At 57.2% G+C, this 16,723-nt stretch overlaps 3 protein-coding genes across 3 annotated transcripts; 1 reads left to right on the top strand and 2 right to left on the bottom strand.

Moving 5' to 3' along the window:
* Positions 1–96: 96 nt before the first annotated feature.
* Positions 97–5,384, top strand: CH63R_10869 (JmjC domain-containing protein; the record flags this gene model as incomplete). The annotated part of the gene is made up of 3 exons (XM_018305843.1): positions 97–453; positions 536–4,354; positions 4,425–5,384. 3 exons carry the CDS (start codon positions 97–99, stop codon positions 5,382–5,384), a joined length of 5,136 nt encoding a protein of 1,711 aa, XP_018155267.1.
* Positions 5,385–6,015: 631 nt separating this feature from the next.
* CH63R_10868 (Peptidase family M1) lies at positions 6,016–10,023 on the bottom strand (the record flags this gene model as incomplete). Its single annotated transcript, XM_018305842.1, has 4 exons — positions 6,016–6,634; positions 6,714–8,654; positions 8,804–9,022; positions 9,716–10,023. 4 exons carry the CDS (start codon positions 10,021–10,023, stop codon positions 6,016–6,018), a joined length of 3,087 nt encoding a protein of 1,028 aa, XP_018155266.1.
* Positions 10,024–10,868: 845 nt separating this feature from the next.
* CH63R_10867 (IQ calmodulin-binding domain-containing protein) lies at positions 10,869–13,952 on the bottom strand (the record flags this gene model as incomplete). Its single annotated transcript, XM_018305841.1, has 1 exon — positions 10,869–13,952. One exon carries the CDS (start codon positions 13,950–13,952, stop codon positions 10,869–10,871), a length of 3,084 nt encoding a protein of 1,027 aa, XP_018155265.1.
* Positions 13,953–16,723: the final 2,771 nt, after the last annotated feature.

The raw sequence follows: 16,723 nt of genomic DNA, 5'->3' as shown, positions 1-16,723 counted from the left end.
CCAGCCTGCGCACCATTCACTCAACGACGCGACCATCTTCAAGAGGTGCAACCCCAAAGTCCCAAGCCGCATGCACGGTCGCATGTAGTCCTCTTCATGATGTCGACCGACGCTGTCAGCGCTCCTGTCCCGGAGCCTGCAACTGTGCCGGCGCAATCGACCACGACTGCCGACCACGACCAGGAGGAACCTGCGCTTGGTCAGATAGAATGTGCGAAGCCCGCCTTCCTCCACTCCCCTCCTGACAGCAACAACGCGCACAAGTCGGAAGCTAGCGATTCTGAGCTCAGCGACCTCGATGAGGATGACGTTGATCCTTCTGCGAACGCGACCGCGAAACAAGATGAGCCGCCTGTCGAGGACGACATTGGCGAGGTCCTTCCCGACCACTGGTCTGGGACCGTCCCTATCTTCAAGCCGACGATGCACCAATTCAAAGACTTCAAGTTATTCGTACGTCTCCCCAAGCTCCTCACCCACCACCTTTGTATCCTGCTACTTTGCCATCCTCGGCTAACCGCGAATGCGCCTGTAGATGACCAAGGTCGATAAATTCGGAATGAAATCCGGCATCGTTAAGATTATCCCTCCGTCGGAGTGGAAGGAATCCCTTCCGAGACTGGACGACCTCGTGAAACAGATCAGGGTTAGGGAACCAATCAAGCAAGACATCATGGGATCAAATGGAACCTACCGCCAAGTCAACATCCTTCATCAACGATCCTACAACCTCCCGCAGTGGCGACAACTCTGCGATCAGAGCGAGCATCAGCCCCCCGCAAGGCGAGGCGAGCGCCGAGCGAACGTCGAAAAGCCGAAACCCCGATCCGCCCCTAGACCTCGCGCAGAGGCGAAATCGACTGCGTCTGGTTCTAAGAAGAAGGGCCGAGGTCGCCCGCGCCGCGGCAAAGCCAAAGCCAAGGGTCAGGACGAGGACGAGGAGGATGACGCTCAAGACGACGAAAAGCGCCCGATGACCCCAGTATCACCCAACCCGGACGCCGATGTCGAGGTTAAAAAGGAGGAAGTTGTCGATTCAGTGGAGGATCCGGGAATGGATGTGGACGAAGACGAGGAGCCGCGCAGTTTGGGCAGAATGGGCCGCATGGGTGGCGCAAGGCCCGCGAAGCCAAAGACTCAGACTGTCTCGGCTCGTCGGAAGTATAGTAAGAGAGAAGGCTCAGCCATGATTGATGAAAAGGCATTCGAGGACTTCGACTATCAGATGGACGTGTCTGACTACACCCCGGAGCGCTGCGAGGAGCTCGAGAGGATATACTGGAAGACCCTTACCTACGCCCCGCCGCTGTACGGGGCTGATCTCATGGGCACCCTCTTTCACGAGTCAACGGAACTCTGGAACTTGAACAAGCTTCCCAACTTGTTGGATGTTCTCGGCACAAAGGTCCCCGGTGTCAACACGGCCTACCTCTACTTGGGCATGTGGAAGGCCACGTTCGCTTGGCATTTAGAGGACGTCGACCTCTACAGCATCAACTACCTCCACTTCGGTGCCCCGAAACAGTGGTACAGCATCTCTCAAGCCGATGCCCGTCGATTTGAAGCTGCCATGAAGAACATTTGGCCTACCGATGCCAAGGCTTGCGACCAGTTCCTCCGTCACAAGGGTTTCTTGATTTCCCCATCGCACCTGAAGCAGCACTACAACATCACGGTCAATAAGTGCGTCTCGTACCCAGGCGAATTCGTCGTCACATATCCTTACGGCTACCATTCGGGCTATAATCTGGGTTATAACTGCGCCGAGGCCGTCAACTTCGCGCTTGATTCGTGGCTACCCATGGGTAAGATCGCCAAGCGTTGCGAATGTGCACAAGCACAGGACAGTGTCTGGGTCGATGTGTACGATATTGAACGGAAGCTCCGCGGCGAGCCCACTCCCGAGTACGAAGAGACCGAAGACGAAGACGACGACGAAGATGAGGATGAGGACGAGGACGATGCTACCGGCCTTCCGTCACCGCCTGATAGCAACGGTGTTGTCAAGCCGGCTCGGAAGCGGAAGCGTGCAGCTGGAGACAAGGACGGCAAGACAAAGGTCAAGAAAATCCGCCTCAAGATCAAAACGCGCGCCGAGCCAATTTGCTGCCTATGTCCCAGCGACATCCCTGGCGCGGAAATTCTGCCGACGGACGATGGTCGGAAGGCCCATCGCATGTGCGCACTCTACCTTCCCGAGACGTACATCGACACGATCGACGACAAGGAGATTATTGCCAACATTGCCAACATCAACAAGGAACGCCTGGACCTCAAGTGTCTGTACTGTCGGTCCAAGAAGGGCGCCTGCTTCCAGTGCTCCCAGAAGAAGTGTGCCCGAGCCTACCACGCGACTTGCGCGGCGGCGGCAGGTGTCTTTGTCGAAGAAGCCGAAGTTCCGGTCTTTGGCGAGGACGGAACCGAGTACAAGGAACAAGCATTTGAATTCAGCTGTCGCTTCCACCGCACCAAGCGTGACAGGAAGTATGACGGAGATGCCCTGGAAGATGACACCCGTATCCGCGAGGCGGCCGCAGCGCTCAATAAGGGCGAGATCTGTCAGCTGCAGTACTTCAAGGGCGACATTTTTGCCGGAGTAGTCGTAGAGAACCGCTCGGAAGAGCAGACGCTGCTTCTCGACATCATCCCCAACGGGTACGCTTCTTCCACTGTTTCGAACGTATTGGGGCTAACACGAACCAGCGATCGTCTCGAGGTTGAGTGGAAATGGCTGCTGCTGCCTGATCCATCCGACTACCACCTCCCGAAGGCATCGGCGAGGGCTATCTCGATGCCGTCTTCGCAGAAAGCCAAGGACCAGCTCAACGCGAAGCGTCCTGCTGACGAGACACCCCGGAAAGACGCTCCGTTCGTTGAAGGCTTCACATGGGCAGAATTCCACCCATGTAACGAGTGTGTCAACCCGAATCAAGCCAAGGTTAATTTGTCGAAAGACAACCAACTCTGGCACTACCTGGGTAAGACATCGACAGAGGCGAAGGCACAGTACTCCGAGGAGCCTAGCAGAGAGTTGCACAACCCAAAGAGTAACTTCCTCGACACCATTCCCAAGCCCCCCAAGCCTGTGTCTGCAAGCACGGCACACCGCAGGGTGTCAAATCTCTCGCCTCAGCAGTCACCCATGTTTGTGCCGGGCCCGACCACTCAGATTGGGCCGAAGTCAGAGAAACCATACGTGTACAAGCCCAGAAAGCCTGTTGAAACCAATTATGCTGGCACGGGATCCTTCACTATACAAAGATTTGCGCCCACGGCCTCACCAGCTCCAAGCCCGATGGGTCAGCAGCTGCATTTCGGTTCGGATCCGCGACATCCAACAACAGGAGCCCAATTTGCCCAGCAAAGGTCTACGCCCGATTCTCATCAGCAACACGCCCCTCGTATCAGTCCTTCCGGGCAAGGCTACTACCAGAGTTCGAACGCGGTACAGCGGGCCAGTCCGTACAGCACACCGGGCTCGCAATCGGCGGGCGGCGGGCAGCCAGCGCAGCAAACGTGGGCGACGCCGTCGCAGAACCCCAAGCCGCTACTACCACATGTCAATTCCTATGGCTCAAGCCAGCAAACCCACCGCAGATACTCGGTTGCACACACGCCTTCCGTTGCTATGAAGTATGCATTCTTCCAAGTACACCACAACAGGTCAGAACCCCCCCCCCTCTGTCGTGTTCTTAACGTTACTTACGCCATTCCCAGAGACTCGAAGACGTACCGAACCCCATACGCGCCGTGGGGAGGCTTCACCAACGGGTATGAAGGAAATCTGAGAGCTCACCTTATGCGGACGTCTCCAGAAGTGTTCTTCAAGAACCGACAAGGCTCTGTCCAGGGCGGCACTCCGACGTCAAACCCGCCTGCTGGTCCACAAGCACCGGGCTATGGTGGTCCGTACTACAATACACTGACAAACACAATATCGCAAGGCTCTATCGGCATGTACGGTGTAAAGACAACGACTCCTTCGCACTCGTCACCTGCACAACAGGCGCCGCAGGACAACGCAGGGCGGCAATATCCTGCATCAATGTCCCCATCTCCCGCAGCGAACGGCCCACAGCTCATGCCTAATTACCATGGAAATGGCTGGCATATGCAGCAGCCGCAGTCGACGCCGCTGCATCCAGCAATTCGGCCACAGTACGGGGCTTGGCCAAACCAACCAAACCAGCCGCAACAGCCTGCGCAGTCTCCGTCTCAAGCGGCGCAGCAACAGTTCTCGCAGCCGTCTTCGCAACAGCAGACGACGCAACAACCCGTTGCTAGTCAGTCTCAGCAGAGCCAGGCGAAAACTCAGCCCGTAGCAAAGCCTGCTGCGCCGAAGGTTCAGTATAAGGTACCACAGTCACTCGAGCAATCTTCATTGTAAATCCTTTTCTTTTTTGCCCAAACTAACAAGGCCACAGATCCCCGAGAAGCAAACGCCGGTTCCCTTGCCAGCCAAATACCTTGCGGCCATGGGCAAGCTGCCCTCGACAACTACAACTTCCCGGGCCAGCTCACAGTCTGGCGCGAAGTCGCAGGGTACCGCCTCAGCCTCTGGTTCGGCCGACGTCACAAACCGAATCGCCCCGGCTATCGACGCCCATGCTTCGCGGACTGAAAGTAGCGCTCTTCCGCACTCGCCGACAAACTCGAATGGTCCTAGGGCGCAGGCGGCGCCTCGGGCCTCTCAGACCCCCGTGCCCGTGCCGCATGCCCCGGCGCCGGCTTCTAACTCTCGGATGCCGTTCACGAACCAGTCTTCGACTGTGGCATTTCCTCGACAGTCTTTTCAGCCTATTCAATCCACTCCGCATCACACCCAAGTCTGCACAGCACCTTCGTCTCAGCACCTCTCGCAACCGATGAACCAGCCCCGGGCTGAGCATCACACTCTGAACCCGGCAGAGATTCTCGCACAGATTGCCACGCAGCCACGAATGAATCCGCCTACGCCTACGACCCCCTCGCACCAGTCTATGCCGTCACCAGTATCGCAGGCCGCCGCTGTGCCGCCCTATCAGCACCACGGTTCGAGTTGGGGGGTTATGCAGCAGGGGCAGCAGTCACAGGGGCAGCAGTCACAGGGTTACGCGTCTACGCCAGGACAATATTCGCAATCGGCAACGCACCATCACTATCAACCACAGCATCAACTCCATCATCCGTACCAGGGTCAGGTTCAGCACCAGCACCAGCATCAGTATCAACCGCCGCAGCACCAGCATCAGACTCAACCGGGACCCATGCAGAGCGGAACGCCGCACTGCCCACCTCCGCAAGTCGCTGGAGGGGAGGTACCTCTCCCGGAAGTTCCGGCGGATTCGACGGCGCTCGTGGAGAGAATGATGCAGAACCTGCGCCGCGCCGCATTCCAAGGTTGATTTGACAAGTGGGACATCCACAATACGCGTTTAACCTTTGGGAAGGCGGGGGAGAAAGAGACCCAAAGGAAGAAACATCAGAGGCGGGATATGTACGGCATAAGAATGCAAGGTTCTTTATTTTTTTTTATTTTTTTTTGGCGTTGGGCGGTATTTTACCCGCCTGGGATCCCTTTTTCCAGGGCGAGCATGAATGGACGGGGCGGGTGGGTGTGTGTTTCTTTGCACAGCGTACAGTAGCAGCTCGGAAACGGGACGATAGCTAGGCGGGCCCAGGTAGACTGATGTCCCGAATGTATTTGTAATGAATGTGTCATTTTTCCTAAAAGAAACGAATCTCATCCTGGTTGTAAAGTACTCATCTCCTTTTGCATGTCACTCCCGTTCCTCCGTCCAGTTGAATGGAATCGGTGGATGTAAGGGGGCCTATGATTGATTCATCACTTCACCAGATGTCATAACTGGCTGAAGAAGCGGACCGAGAAAATGGGAAACGTGAACAATGTCTGGATTCTTTGAATTTTTTCCTTGTGTCTTTTTCTACAGGCCGGCTTCATTCAGCTGGCTATAACCTGGCTGTGATATGCACTTTACCTCGTCTGCCGGGTCCAATTGATCCTCCACCATCGATTCACGCGTACTTGTTGGCGACGAGCCACTCCTTGAGCTTCTCGGCGTCGCGCTCGCGGTAGGCGGCTCGGCCGCGGACCTTGTCTTTGACAGTCTCGAGGGTGCGGCTGAAGGCGCTCGTGTCCTTGTCGGCGAAGAAGGCCTCGATGTCGTCGACGGCGGCGAAGTCGGTGAACTTGCCGAGCGAGACCTGAATGAAGCGGTCAACAACAATAGGGTTGCCAAGTTTGGCGACGCAGGCGTCCCAGTTGGCCTTGACGTAGTCCCACTGCAGCTGGCGGGCGGCCGAGTTGCCGGCGAGGGCGGCGCCGAGGGAGTGCATGTCGCCGGCGGGGACCGAGTTCGAGGCCGGGGCGGGCGGGGACTTGTTGAAGAGGAATGGCAAGAGGTTGTTTTGGATGACCTCGGGATCACGCACGAAGCCGAGGTTGGAGAGGCAAATCTCCTTGCCGTCGATGGCCGGGGTCGTGAACCACTCCTTCTTGAGCGCCTCGACGGCACGGGCCGTATCGTTCTTGATGGCGACGCGGAAGACGGGGGTGCGGAGGGCAGGGTGCAGGGGGTTGGACTCGGGGGACTCGAGCCAGGCGTTGAAGCGCTTGGTGGCCTCCTCGGTGACGCTTGTGTCTATCTGTTAGTCTCGAACGGTACAAAGGGAGGGTGGATGATGTAAGAGTGGTGGTGGCGTTCGGCACTTACCCGGCATGGCCGTTGGCGCCGGCGGTCACGAGGACTCTCTTGCGTAGGAGGCCGTCGAGGTAGCTCTCGCCTTCAGGGAAGTCCCAGCCCATCTTGGCGACGACATCATTGATCAGTTTCAGGGTGAATGCCTCGAGTCCCTTCTTGATGGTCTCGTCGTCGCTGAAAATGGACTTGACGAGTGCGATGGAGTCGAGGACCTGGCTCCAGACAAGGTAGTTGTCCTCCTTGGCGAAGCCCTGGACGAAGGACAGCAGGGCGGCGGTGGTGCCGTAGCCGGAGAAGGCGAGGTCAGCAGCGGAGCCGATGATGGCGATCCTGTCCTCGGTAGTAAGACGGTCGAGCTGCTGGCCGAGCTTCAAGAGGCGCTCGGGCGGGTAGTTGACGCGGTAGAAGCCCGAGGCGCCCGAGTTGAGCTTATAAAAGTCGGTGTCGATGTCGCGGATGGTGTCCTCCTTCGTCTCAAGGGACAGCGAGGTGACACCTTTGGCGCCGACCTTGCCCTCGAGCTCGAGCGGGATCCACCAGGTGGTCTCGTCGTCCTCGGGCTTGACATCGCCTGTGGACAGGAAGCGGGACTGCTTGACAGAGATCTGGCCAGGCTCCTCGGCGACAGTCAGGACAGGGTGGCCGATCTTGGAGATCCAGGGGCCCATGAGCTTGTTGACGTCCTTGCCCGAGGCGTCGGCGAGGGCATCCCACAGGGCCTTTGTCTTAGCGTTGCCGTACTGGTGGGCCTTGAGGTAGTTGGAGACGCCCTTGAGGAAGGTGTCGACGCCCAGGTGGTTGGCGAGCATGCGGATGGCGGAGCAGCCCTTGAGGTAGCTGATGTGGTCAAAGATCTGGTTGACATCAAGGGCGTCCTTCACGGGGACGTGAATGGCGTGGCTGGCGCGGATGCCGTCGAGCTTGAAGGCCATCTCCATGCCCTCGTTGACGAACTGAGACCAGACCTGCCACTCGGGATGAAGGTAATCGGTGGCGTGCCATCCGACCCAGGTGGCGAAGCCCTCATTGAGCCAGAGCTCATCCCACCAGTCCATGGTGACTAGGTTGCCAAACCACTGGTGGGCCAGCTCGTGGGCGACGACGTAGGCGACACGATTGCGGTATCTGGCTTCCGAGGTCTTCTCGTCAAAAAGGACGGCGGTGGTACGGTAGGTGACGAGTCCCCAGTTCTCCATAGCGCCGTGGGTGAACTCATGAACGGCGAGCAGGTCAGCCTTGGGCAGGGGGTACTCGATGCCGAATATGTCGGAGAAGAAGTCGATGATGCGGGGCGCGTGCCACAGGGCCCAGCGGCCCTGCTCCTTGAGCCCGCGGGTGGTGTAGACGCGGACGGGCAGCTGCTTGCCGTGGTAACGGCGCTCGGTGAATTCCTCGACGTACTCGAAGTCGCCAACGGCCCAGGCGAGGAGGTAGGTGCTCATCTTGGGACTCGTCTCGAAGGAGACGAGCTGCCAGCCGTCCTTTGTCTTCTTGGTGTCCTTGACGGGCATGTTGCTCAGGGCGACCTGGTCGTCGGGGATCTCAATCTCGAAATCGAACGTTGCCTTCAGGTTGGGCTCGTCGAAGCAGGGGAAGGCACGGCGGGCGTCGCAGGACTCGAATTGGGTGCTGAACATGTAGTGCCACTCGTCGTCGCGGGGCACCGACTTTGCGGGCTCGACGGTGGGTTTGTACTTGCTGCGGTAGAAGCCAGCCATTTCATTGTTGATGATTCCCTCGAACTCGATGGTGAGGACTGCCTTCTGGGCCTGGGGAATCTCTTCGTCAAAGGTGATGGTGGCGCGCTGCTGCTTCTCGGCGTAGGTGAAGTTGGTGGTGTTCCATGATTGCGTCGACTTTGTATGGCCAACGGCGATCTTCGCGTTAAGGAGCTTGATTTCAAGTGTGTTGAGGACGATATCCTTAGTGGGTTTGACAACCTCAGCATCGATTCTGTAGAAAAGCCATGAATAATTAGCAAAGAGCCCGTGTTTTGCTATCGTTGAGGACGGAAGGTTCCCAAAGCTCTTGAGCTCCAGCTCCAGCTCGAGCTTGAGCTCGGGCGGGGTCAGTGGGGGCTCGGGTGTGGTGTGCATCCTTACGTCACGGTTCCCTTATAGGTCCAGTCCTCGAAGTTGAGGTCGCGGAGCGACAGGACGTAGTGAGAGGGCCGGATGGACTCCGGGAGGACTTCGCGATCAGCCATGTTGCCAACTCTACTGGCGTACAAGGCCTTGTCAGATGTGGTGATGGTCGAGCAGTAGTTGCGGCGGCGGTGGTGGGATGGTGCGGGGAAGGCGGAGGAAGGTCTGCTGCGGCGGCTGTGATGGCGGGGGGGGCCAAGGTTTTATGTCAGTTTCCAAGAACAAAGAGAGAGAGAAGAGACCAAGACAAGTCGAGGTGCTGGCTCCAGGCGCAGAGGAAGATTGGGAAGAAAAAAGAAGATGCACAGCTCCACAAAGTGTGGCCTTCCTACTTGGGACTCTTTGCAGAGCGGCAAGCGGCAATCGACGGTGGGTTTCTGGTTCGTAGATAGAGGAGTATGGATAGGTAATAGTGCGAGTAGCAAGCAATGTAGAGTGAGAGAAAGACAGAGACATAGGGTGGGAGAGAGTTCCGAGGTGGATCAGTGGTGATGCTTCCGAGGTGAGGGGCAACGAGGGGCAGACAAAAGGTCCCTGCATGGGTAAGGTTGGTTGGCTAACTTCTCTGGGCCAGCCACTCATGAGTAAGCCCGGTGGTCGACGGTGTCCACCAACACTAGAAGTTAGTGTGCCGTCGGCCACTAATACCTTCCAGTGTGGGCAGCGAAGGGAGAGTCTGGTGTGCGATGGGACGGCTCAGGCGATTGTTACATAGTCAAGATGGGTAAAAGTGTCCCTCTCAGAGCTGCTAAGCCTCTGCTATCCGAGACGGGGATGGAAAGGGGTTGGCTCAAAGGATGGAGACGACGGACGAAGGACGAAAGAGGGATCGGACGAGTGTCAAGACAGTAAGAACCAACGTCAGCATACCTCAAGGCGACGAGGCCATCGCGGGCGATCCGCCCGACATTTGGGGCAGGCCAGAGGGGATGAGCTGTGCCGCGAGCGGTCGGAGTACTGTAGGTGGCGGCAGTGGTGATGCCGGCAACTGCTTGGACGAAGGGTGTGTTCGAGAATCGGCGCCCGAAGCCGAGGTTGTATAAGGACGGAGCAATAGACGCTGTCGTCGACCCAAAGGAGTGCACAGAAAAGGGGGTGAATGGTGGTGATGGTGATACAGTGGCCCGGAGGACAAGTCGGCGACACGTACGTCCAGCCAGCTGCCTGGCCGGGTCCATCTTGTCGTTCAATGAATGACTCAATCAAGCAATCAATCACTCTAGCTGATGACCATTTTCCCCGTCAGCCAGGCCTTGTTTTCTTCGTCGTTGGTGATGGAGAACGGTCCACGGATCGGGGACACGGAAAAAATCTTTGCCAAATGGTTGTTCCAGTATTCCAGTGTCTACCTAATAAGGCATCTCTATATCAGTGCTTGTATCTGTACCTACCTAGGTAAGGTTTCTATGGAGCTTGCGGTGGCTTGTGCTCAACATAAAGTCCCTTGGGCCTGCAGGGCCTGCCTTCCTAGGTAGGTACAAACAGGTAGCTAGCTAGCTAGCCAATAAACCCTAGTGATACGGCAAGCGAAATGACTTCGGGACAGTCAATCAGCAGCTCCTTGTCCGTCACTGCTGGGAAACCATCACGGGAAACATTGACGGGAAACCATAACTGTGTCATTCTGGCTGGATCAACAAATTCATGCTTCCATTACTCTCTCATTGTGCCTGCATGAGGTCTTTACCCAAATCCCGCCATTCGCTTCCCGGGCACATCCTCAAGCCCGTGTGGTTGTGTATTGTGTGCCCTCGTCCCGTCCATTAGACAAATTCCATGCCGCCCCATGAGTTCGCTGTAAGAAACAAAAAGGAGTCCAATGCGTCAAACCATGCCGTGGAAATCTATCGAAAGCATCCAGTACAAACCTCCGCCAACTCCCGTCCCATTCGAGCCCGAACAAAGTAACAAGTACATCATCACGTCGTCAAGGAAGTCCTCCGGAAATGCTCCCCGCCCGCTCTCTACTCGTATATCGTACTCATCCATGCATACACACACGTGCTTTCTTCGTCATGACCTCTCAACACGGGCTTCCGTTGCCTGCCTCGCCCTCTGCTGCCACCTTGGCCGCCACCTCGTTCCACCACAACCCGTGCGCCGCTCTGTCCACGGCGCCCACCTTGGAGATCTCGTCCAGCATCTCCCGTGCCTGCACCGCAAACTCGGCCAGCCCCAGCCCGGCCAGCTTCTCGTGCGCCGTCGTCGCAGCGTTGAGCTTCTCTTTGGCCGATCCTGCCGTCAGCCTGGCGTTCATGTGACCTCGGAGTCGCGCCAACAAGAGTCGCAAAACCGGCTCCGTCGGCTCCACGCCCTTCTTCATCGAGTCGTGGCTGGCCTTGAGCACCTTGGTGACCAGCGCCTTGAGGTGCGTCTTGGTCGCCGCTGGCATCGAGCGCCCACCTTCGAGCGCCGCCATGACGCCTTGTACTATCGAGTCTATGTTCTCGTGATCCGCCTCGAGCACAGCTGTGATGCGCGTTGCCTCCGTCTTCCACGGCGTGCGCACGTCCCGCTTGAGGAGGTTCTTGCATTGTAGTAGGATCGCTCCCGTCGTGACGATGCGCTGCGACGTCAGAGACAAGCGCGTCATGCGCTTATAGTCCAGGCCCAGCATCTCCGGTACTGTGTCGGCGGCGATAGGTGCCGGCTGAGTAAAGCAATCGACGAGCAGTTGTGCGTAGATTTTGTCGTCCGTCGGCCGAGACTTTGCGTGATTGATGCCTTCGGGATCTCGTTTGCGGGCTTCGGCCAGCACCTTGGAGCGCGCCGTACGCCACGCCGCTTCGGCCGCGTTGAGCCCGTGTTGACCGCTCTCCAACGCCGTCGCAAACCTCTTCTTCTCGTACTCGGGGGCAGACTCGATGAGCTGCGGCGCCGCCGTTGAGAACATGTAGTTTACGTAATCGCAGAGCATCAGGTCCACAAACTCTGTCAGCGCCTCGACCCGGTCCACGAGGCTTCCGTTCTGGAGCTTGTTGTCCACCAAGTCCTTGACCTCGTCATCACGAAACGGCGCGCACAGCTTGGGCAGCAGAGACGCCATCGAGACAAAAAACTTCTCGTACGAGAAGCTCCCCATCTGGAACTGGCGCTCAGCCACCTCTACGTCCAATATCTCGCCTATCGTATTGTGCATGTACGCGCCCGCCTTAACCAGCCGTTGTAGGTTGTCTTTGAGGTAACGCATCATGATGATGAAGTAGCCAAAGCTGGCGTCAAGGTTGTCTTCTGCCATGCTCGCCCGCATACCAGCAAACAGGGGTATCTGAAGGGCAGTGCGGTGCTCCCTATACTCGCTGGCGGGGATGCGATACTCTCGGTTGATGGCGAGCTCGTGCACCACAATCCTGTTGTCGGGGAGCAGGCCGCTGAATCCGGGCTTGATCTCGATGGGCTGCGGCTTCGTGTGCCCCTTGGCCGGCGTCGGCGGCGGCGTGAGCGTCTGCGTCTGCAACTCCGGGGACACGAGGCTCTCGGCAGTGGCAGACGCCTCTCCGGGAGCGTTCTCGGCGACGCGGGGCTTCATGTCGCCCGTGGGCTTCTTAGCGGCCCGCGCCTTGCGTGCCTTGCGAACGGCGTCCGCAATCATTTTCTTGCCCCTCTCCTGGCCGGCGAGCTTCTTGATCCGCACAATGAGCTGGACTTGGTTGCTCTTGACGCTCTCGCGATACTGCTCTGCGGCGGCGTCGTCGGTGCTTTCCTGGACCGTCTGCAGGATCATATCGAGCTCGACAAACTGCAGGAGCATCAGCTGCACGAGCGACTCCGAGTCGCGAGACTTCCACGCGAGGAACGCGTTGTAGAAGGTGGCGTAGATCTCGGGCAGCGCACTCCGTAGGGTCGGTGGAGGGGTGTAGTTGTTAGCGGCAGTCAGGCGCGACATAATATTCTCGAAAGAAATCAGGAGATCCCGGGCCTTGGTCACGAGGTCCTGCAGCTGGGGATTAGCAAGATCGTTACTGGGCAGCGGTTGAGGCTGTAACAATCCGACCTGTTCCCTGTTCCCCGTGCCGTCCTTGTTGCTCAGGACCTGTGTGGGGTGGCCCAGAATGAGGAAGGCGCTGAGAAAGGTACGGACGGCGGCCATCTCGTCGACCGACCCTGTGTCGCCCTCCTGCAAGCCGCAGATGCGCAGTATTCGAGCGGTGCGTACGAGCACCTTTTCCTGGCCCAGCAACTCGAGGACTTCGTCAAAGGACGTGTCCCGCACGCCCTCGATGGTGAGTCCCAGTTCCGAGAAGTTGGCGACAGCCTTCTTCCTCATGTGGCTCTTCCACCACCATTGCAGTCTCGCGGCGGCGTCGGTCTCGCTCAGGGGAGAGGCGTCTGCGTCGGCGTCGGCGTCGACGTCAACGTCGGCATCAGTGTCGGCGGGGTTGGAGGACGTCTCGGTCGTCTTGCGCGAGACCAAGCTCTGGCCGCGGGCCCGCTTGGTGGCATGTCGGTTCTTGAGCTCCTCCCTCCGACGCTCAGCCTCAGCCAGACGCTCCTCCATCTGGATACGAAGCTTGACCAGCTCGCGCTCCCTCTTGTCCTTCATGGTCTCGGCAACGGCCTTGGCCCTCTTGACCTCTTCGGCACACGAGGCGACAATCTCAGCCAGGTTCCGCTCGCGGGCCTGCTGGGCAGCGAGGGCTCGCTCTTCGGAGAGAGAGGTGTCACGGTGGTTGGCCTTGGCCATGGCGGCTCTCAGACGAACCTTTTCGGCATGGGCGGCACGGTCGGCGAGGCGTGCTTTTCGGTCTTCGAGAAAGGACGTGCGACGGAGATGCTGTGCGATCTGCTTGCTCTGGGGGGCGCCATGGCGGTTGAAGGTTTGGGTAGAGGAGCAGCGAGAATGGACCGAGGAGATGGAATTGCGACGTGACGAGGCGGCCGAGTCCTTGCGACGAGCCTGGGACGGACGGTAAAAGCGGGCGGCGATGTGCGGTGGCGGGGTGAAGATGCGACCGTCCGCGTCGTCGATCGCGTCGTCCATCTCCTCATCAGAGGTCGGAGGCATGGACAAGTCGACGTCTGGCGGCTCCAAGGTAGATGACGGCGAGCCGACCGACTCCTCCAGGTTGCGCGAAGGGTCGGTGAGGTCTGCCGAAGGGCGACGCATGTTGACGGCGTGCCCGGCTAGGGTGGGTGTTTTGGGTGTTCGAACGGGTGGTTATGTTTGTTGCGTGGTCGTGAATGCAGACAAACAACAAACAAGACAGTTGTACTGTTGGGTCGAAGAGATGCAGGTTCGGTCTACTGTCTTGCCGACAAGTCGTTCGGTATTATGAGTGATGTTGTGGTGCCGGTGGTGGTATAGGTAAGGTGAGACAGCAGTGTATAGATAGTCCTGGTGGATTGGCAAAGAGACTGAAGCCTGCCTGCGTTGCCTGGACGGGGAAAACACCAACAAGCGAATGTATTTATGGCAGTGTCGAGCAGTAACGACAACAGAAGAATGCGACGCTCTTAGACTTGAGCCCAAGAAACAAAACGATAGGGTATAAGACAGAACCGAAGGGGTTGGAACAGGACGTCTGCCGTTGAAAAAACAAGGACGGGGCGATGCTGGGTGTATGCAGTGATGGGAATCTGGGAGGTTTTGCGACCAGTGGGGAGGTTGGAAATCAGCGATAGGCAAGCGTCGTAGTAATCATAGCTGGACGCGGAGTGCAGGATGCAGTGGGATTCAGTGGGCGCTGGTCGGTGCAGGTGCAGGTGCGATGGCTGGGCAGTCTTAGGCTGGGGCCTGGGCTGGGTCGAAGGGTGGGAAGCCCAAACACCAAACAAAAAAAGACATGGGAGAAAACCCTCCGACGTACACTGGAATGACGGAAGCTTCCAGTTTCCCATACTCGCCCATCCCCTCCTGCCCTGCTGACCGAGCAGTGAGCACTGGCGCCATCGCTCAGGATCTGCAGGTATGACAAACAGTGCACCATCCACTAATCTGCACTAGCGCATTTCTCGTATCCCTCTTCAGCGAACCCAGCATTTCGGCCATCTCCATCTCCATGGGGCTTTCTGTGCTTGGCAGAGGGACTGCAGAAGAACGGCTTCTTTTTCATTCCCCTTCCGGGATGGTGAATTCGTCGTCCAACTTGCACGGTTTGGTTTCGACTGTTCACTCCTGGCATCCCAGATGCCCAGACTGTCGGTCCTGGATAAATGACTGCTAGTGATGGTGCAAGGCTGATGCAAGATGGCGGGCGCTACCCGATTGGGGAAGGCGTGGGCGTCATAACTAAGAGATGGTGCGACTTCCGTCACGTGGGAGGTCCGGCCCCGTAGCCCCCCGTGGCCCCCGTGGACAACCACCACCGCCCGCTACGGACACCTCCCAGCGGCTGTGGCGCCGACCGGACGACCAGCCTTTCCCTCCCCAACAAGCCCCAACCCACGGCCGTCCGGCTCGTCGTCGGCTCAACGGTCGGGCGCTCTTGGTGAAGCATATGCTGTTGGCATCGTTGGAAACAGCGTGACCCCGCCAAACAAGGGTTGCATCTCCAAACCCACCTTTTGTCAATCTTGCATCACTCTTGTTCTGGCTTTGCACCTCGTTCCCGGGTAGGAGAGACCCCTCCGATAATGGGCGGGCCATAGGAGACTTTTAGGGCAACTCCTGTATCGTCTTTGAGAAAGACAGCTTCTCCCGTCGGTTGATGCTTCGAGACTCAAGCCTCCTCCTCGTCACGTGGCAGAAGAGCCCGATAGTGTCCTAGTGGAAGACACCCCGTACACAATGTGACTGAGAAATAAAAAACAGCGTTACTACTCTGGCGGACTGTAGTAAATGCCTACGGTCTCTGAAGCAGCACTGATTCATGCTTCGCGGGTGTTCAGAAGTGTTTATCAAAAGGAGGGTTCTGTTGCAGGCACACGTATCAGAAGTTGGCAAATCTAACTGTTCAAGCTTCGTATATACGTTGCTCTTTGTGATGATATTTCTCTGTCGACTGTGACACATCGTAATTTCCTTGGGTTCTTTGCTGAAGTGGGCTGATACATCACCCTTGAATCACTTATCTATGTTGCTCTGCATGTTTTGATGTCGTTCATACGTCAACCGAGTCACGTCGTATCGATTACTGACGATGCTTATCAGCAAATGGCATGGTATATCTGAATTGCAATAGCACTTGTGTTTTATTCTCCTCCAGCACGAAACGGAAGGCTCAGCTATGCGTGCTTACTGGTGTCGTCTGACCCTTGCCAACCTCGCGACTAAAGGCAGGTTGAGGCACGCTGCGTAGGTAGATGATGTCGTTGAGATGGACGTTGATGAAGCGAACAATTGCATGTCGCAAGTTGAGATATTTAGGAAACTATGCAGTCCGTCGAAAGCGACGGATATGGGGCTCTGGTTGATGTTTTGAGCCTGACGATCCTAGCAATATCTCCAGGACACACTTGTCATTGATCTTCCTCTATTCGTACGAGAACACATAGCTAGAGTCAGGAGCATAACCAGCTACATGTACCAGCTCACACGCCACAAGCACTGCTTTTTGAAACGCTAAGATAGCAATAGAAGTTTCTTTACGAGGTTGAATAGAACAGCTCGCTAAAGAAAGAGGACACGATGTGTAGCTAAACTGATCGCCCAAGTGACAGCCTTCTGGAATGAATTCATGGAAGACGTCAAGTTTGACATCATTGTGAAAGATGTACATACCCCAGCGCCAAAACAACTTTCCTCCCACTGATACTGACATGTCACCTTGTTTGCAGAAGTGCCCTAGGACGGGACTCCGGCCCTGATATCAGGGCAGCCAGGCAGATTTATAAATCGCTTGCACTGTTGCAGTAGGTCACACTCGGGATGTGAAATGTATACTCTTATCCAATGCTCTCCGGTGTCTGGGGAGCGGCTTCTAAGCACCATCGAGTCCG

This window comes from Colletotrichum higginsianum (genome assembly GCF_001672515.1).
Source record: "Colletotrichum higginsianum IMI 349063 chromosome 7 map unlocalized unitig_7, whole genome shotgun sequence".
NCBI classification, from domain to species: Eukaryota; Fungi; Ascomycota; class Sordariomycetes; order Glomerellales; family Glomerellaceae; genus Colletotrichum; species Colletotrichum higginsianum.
The sequence above is the reverse complement of the archived record's forward strand: the minus strand, read 5'-3'. Positions and strand labels throughout refer to the sequence as shown.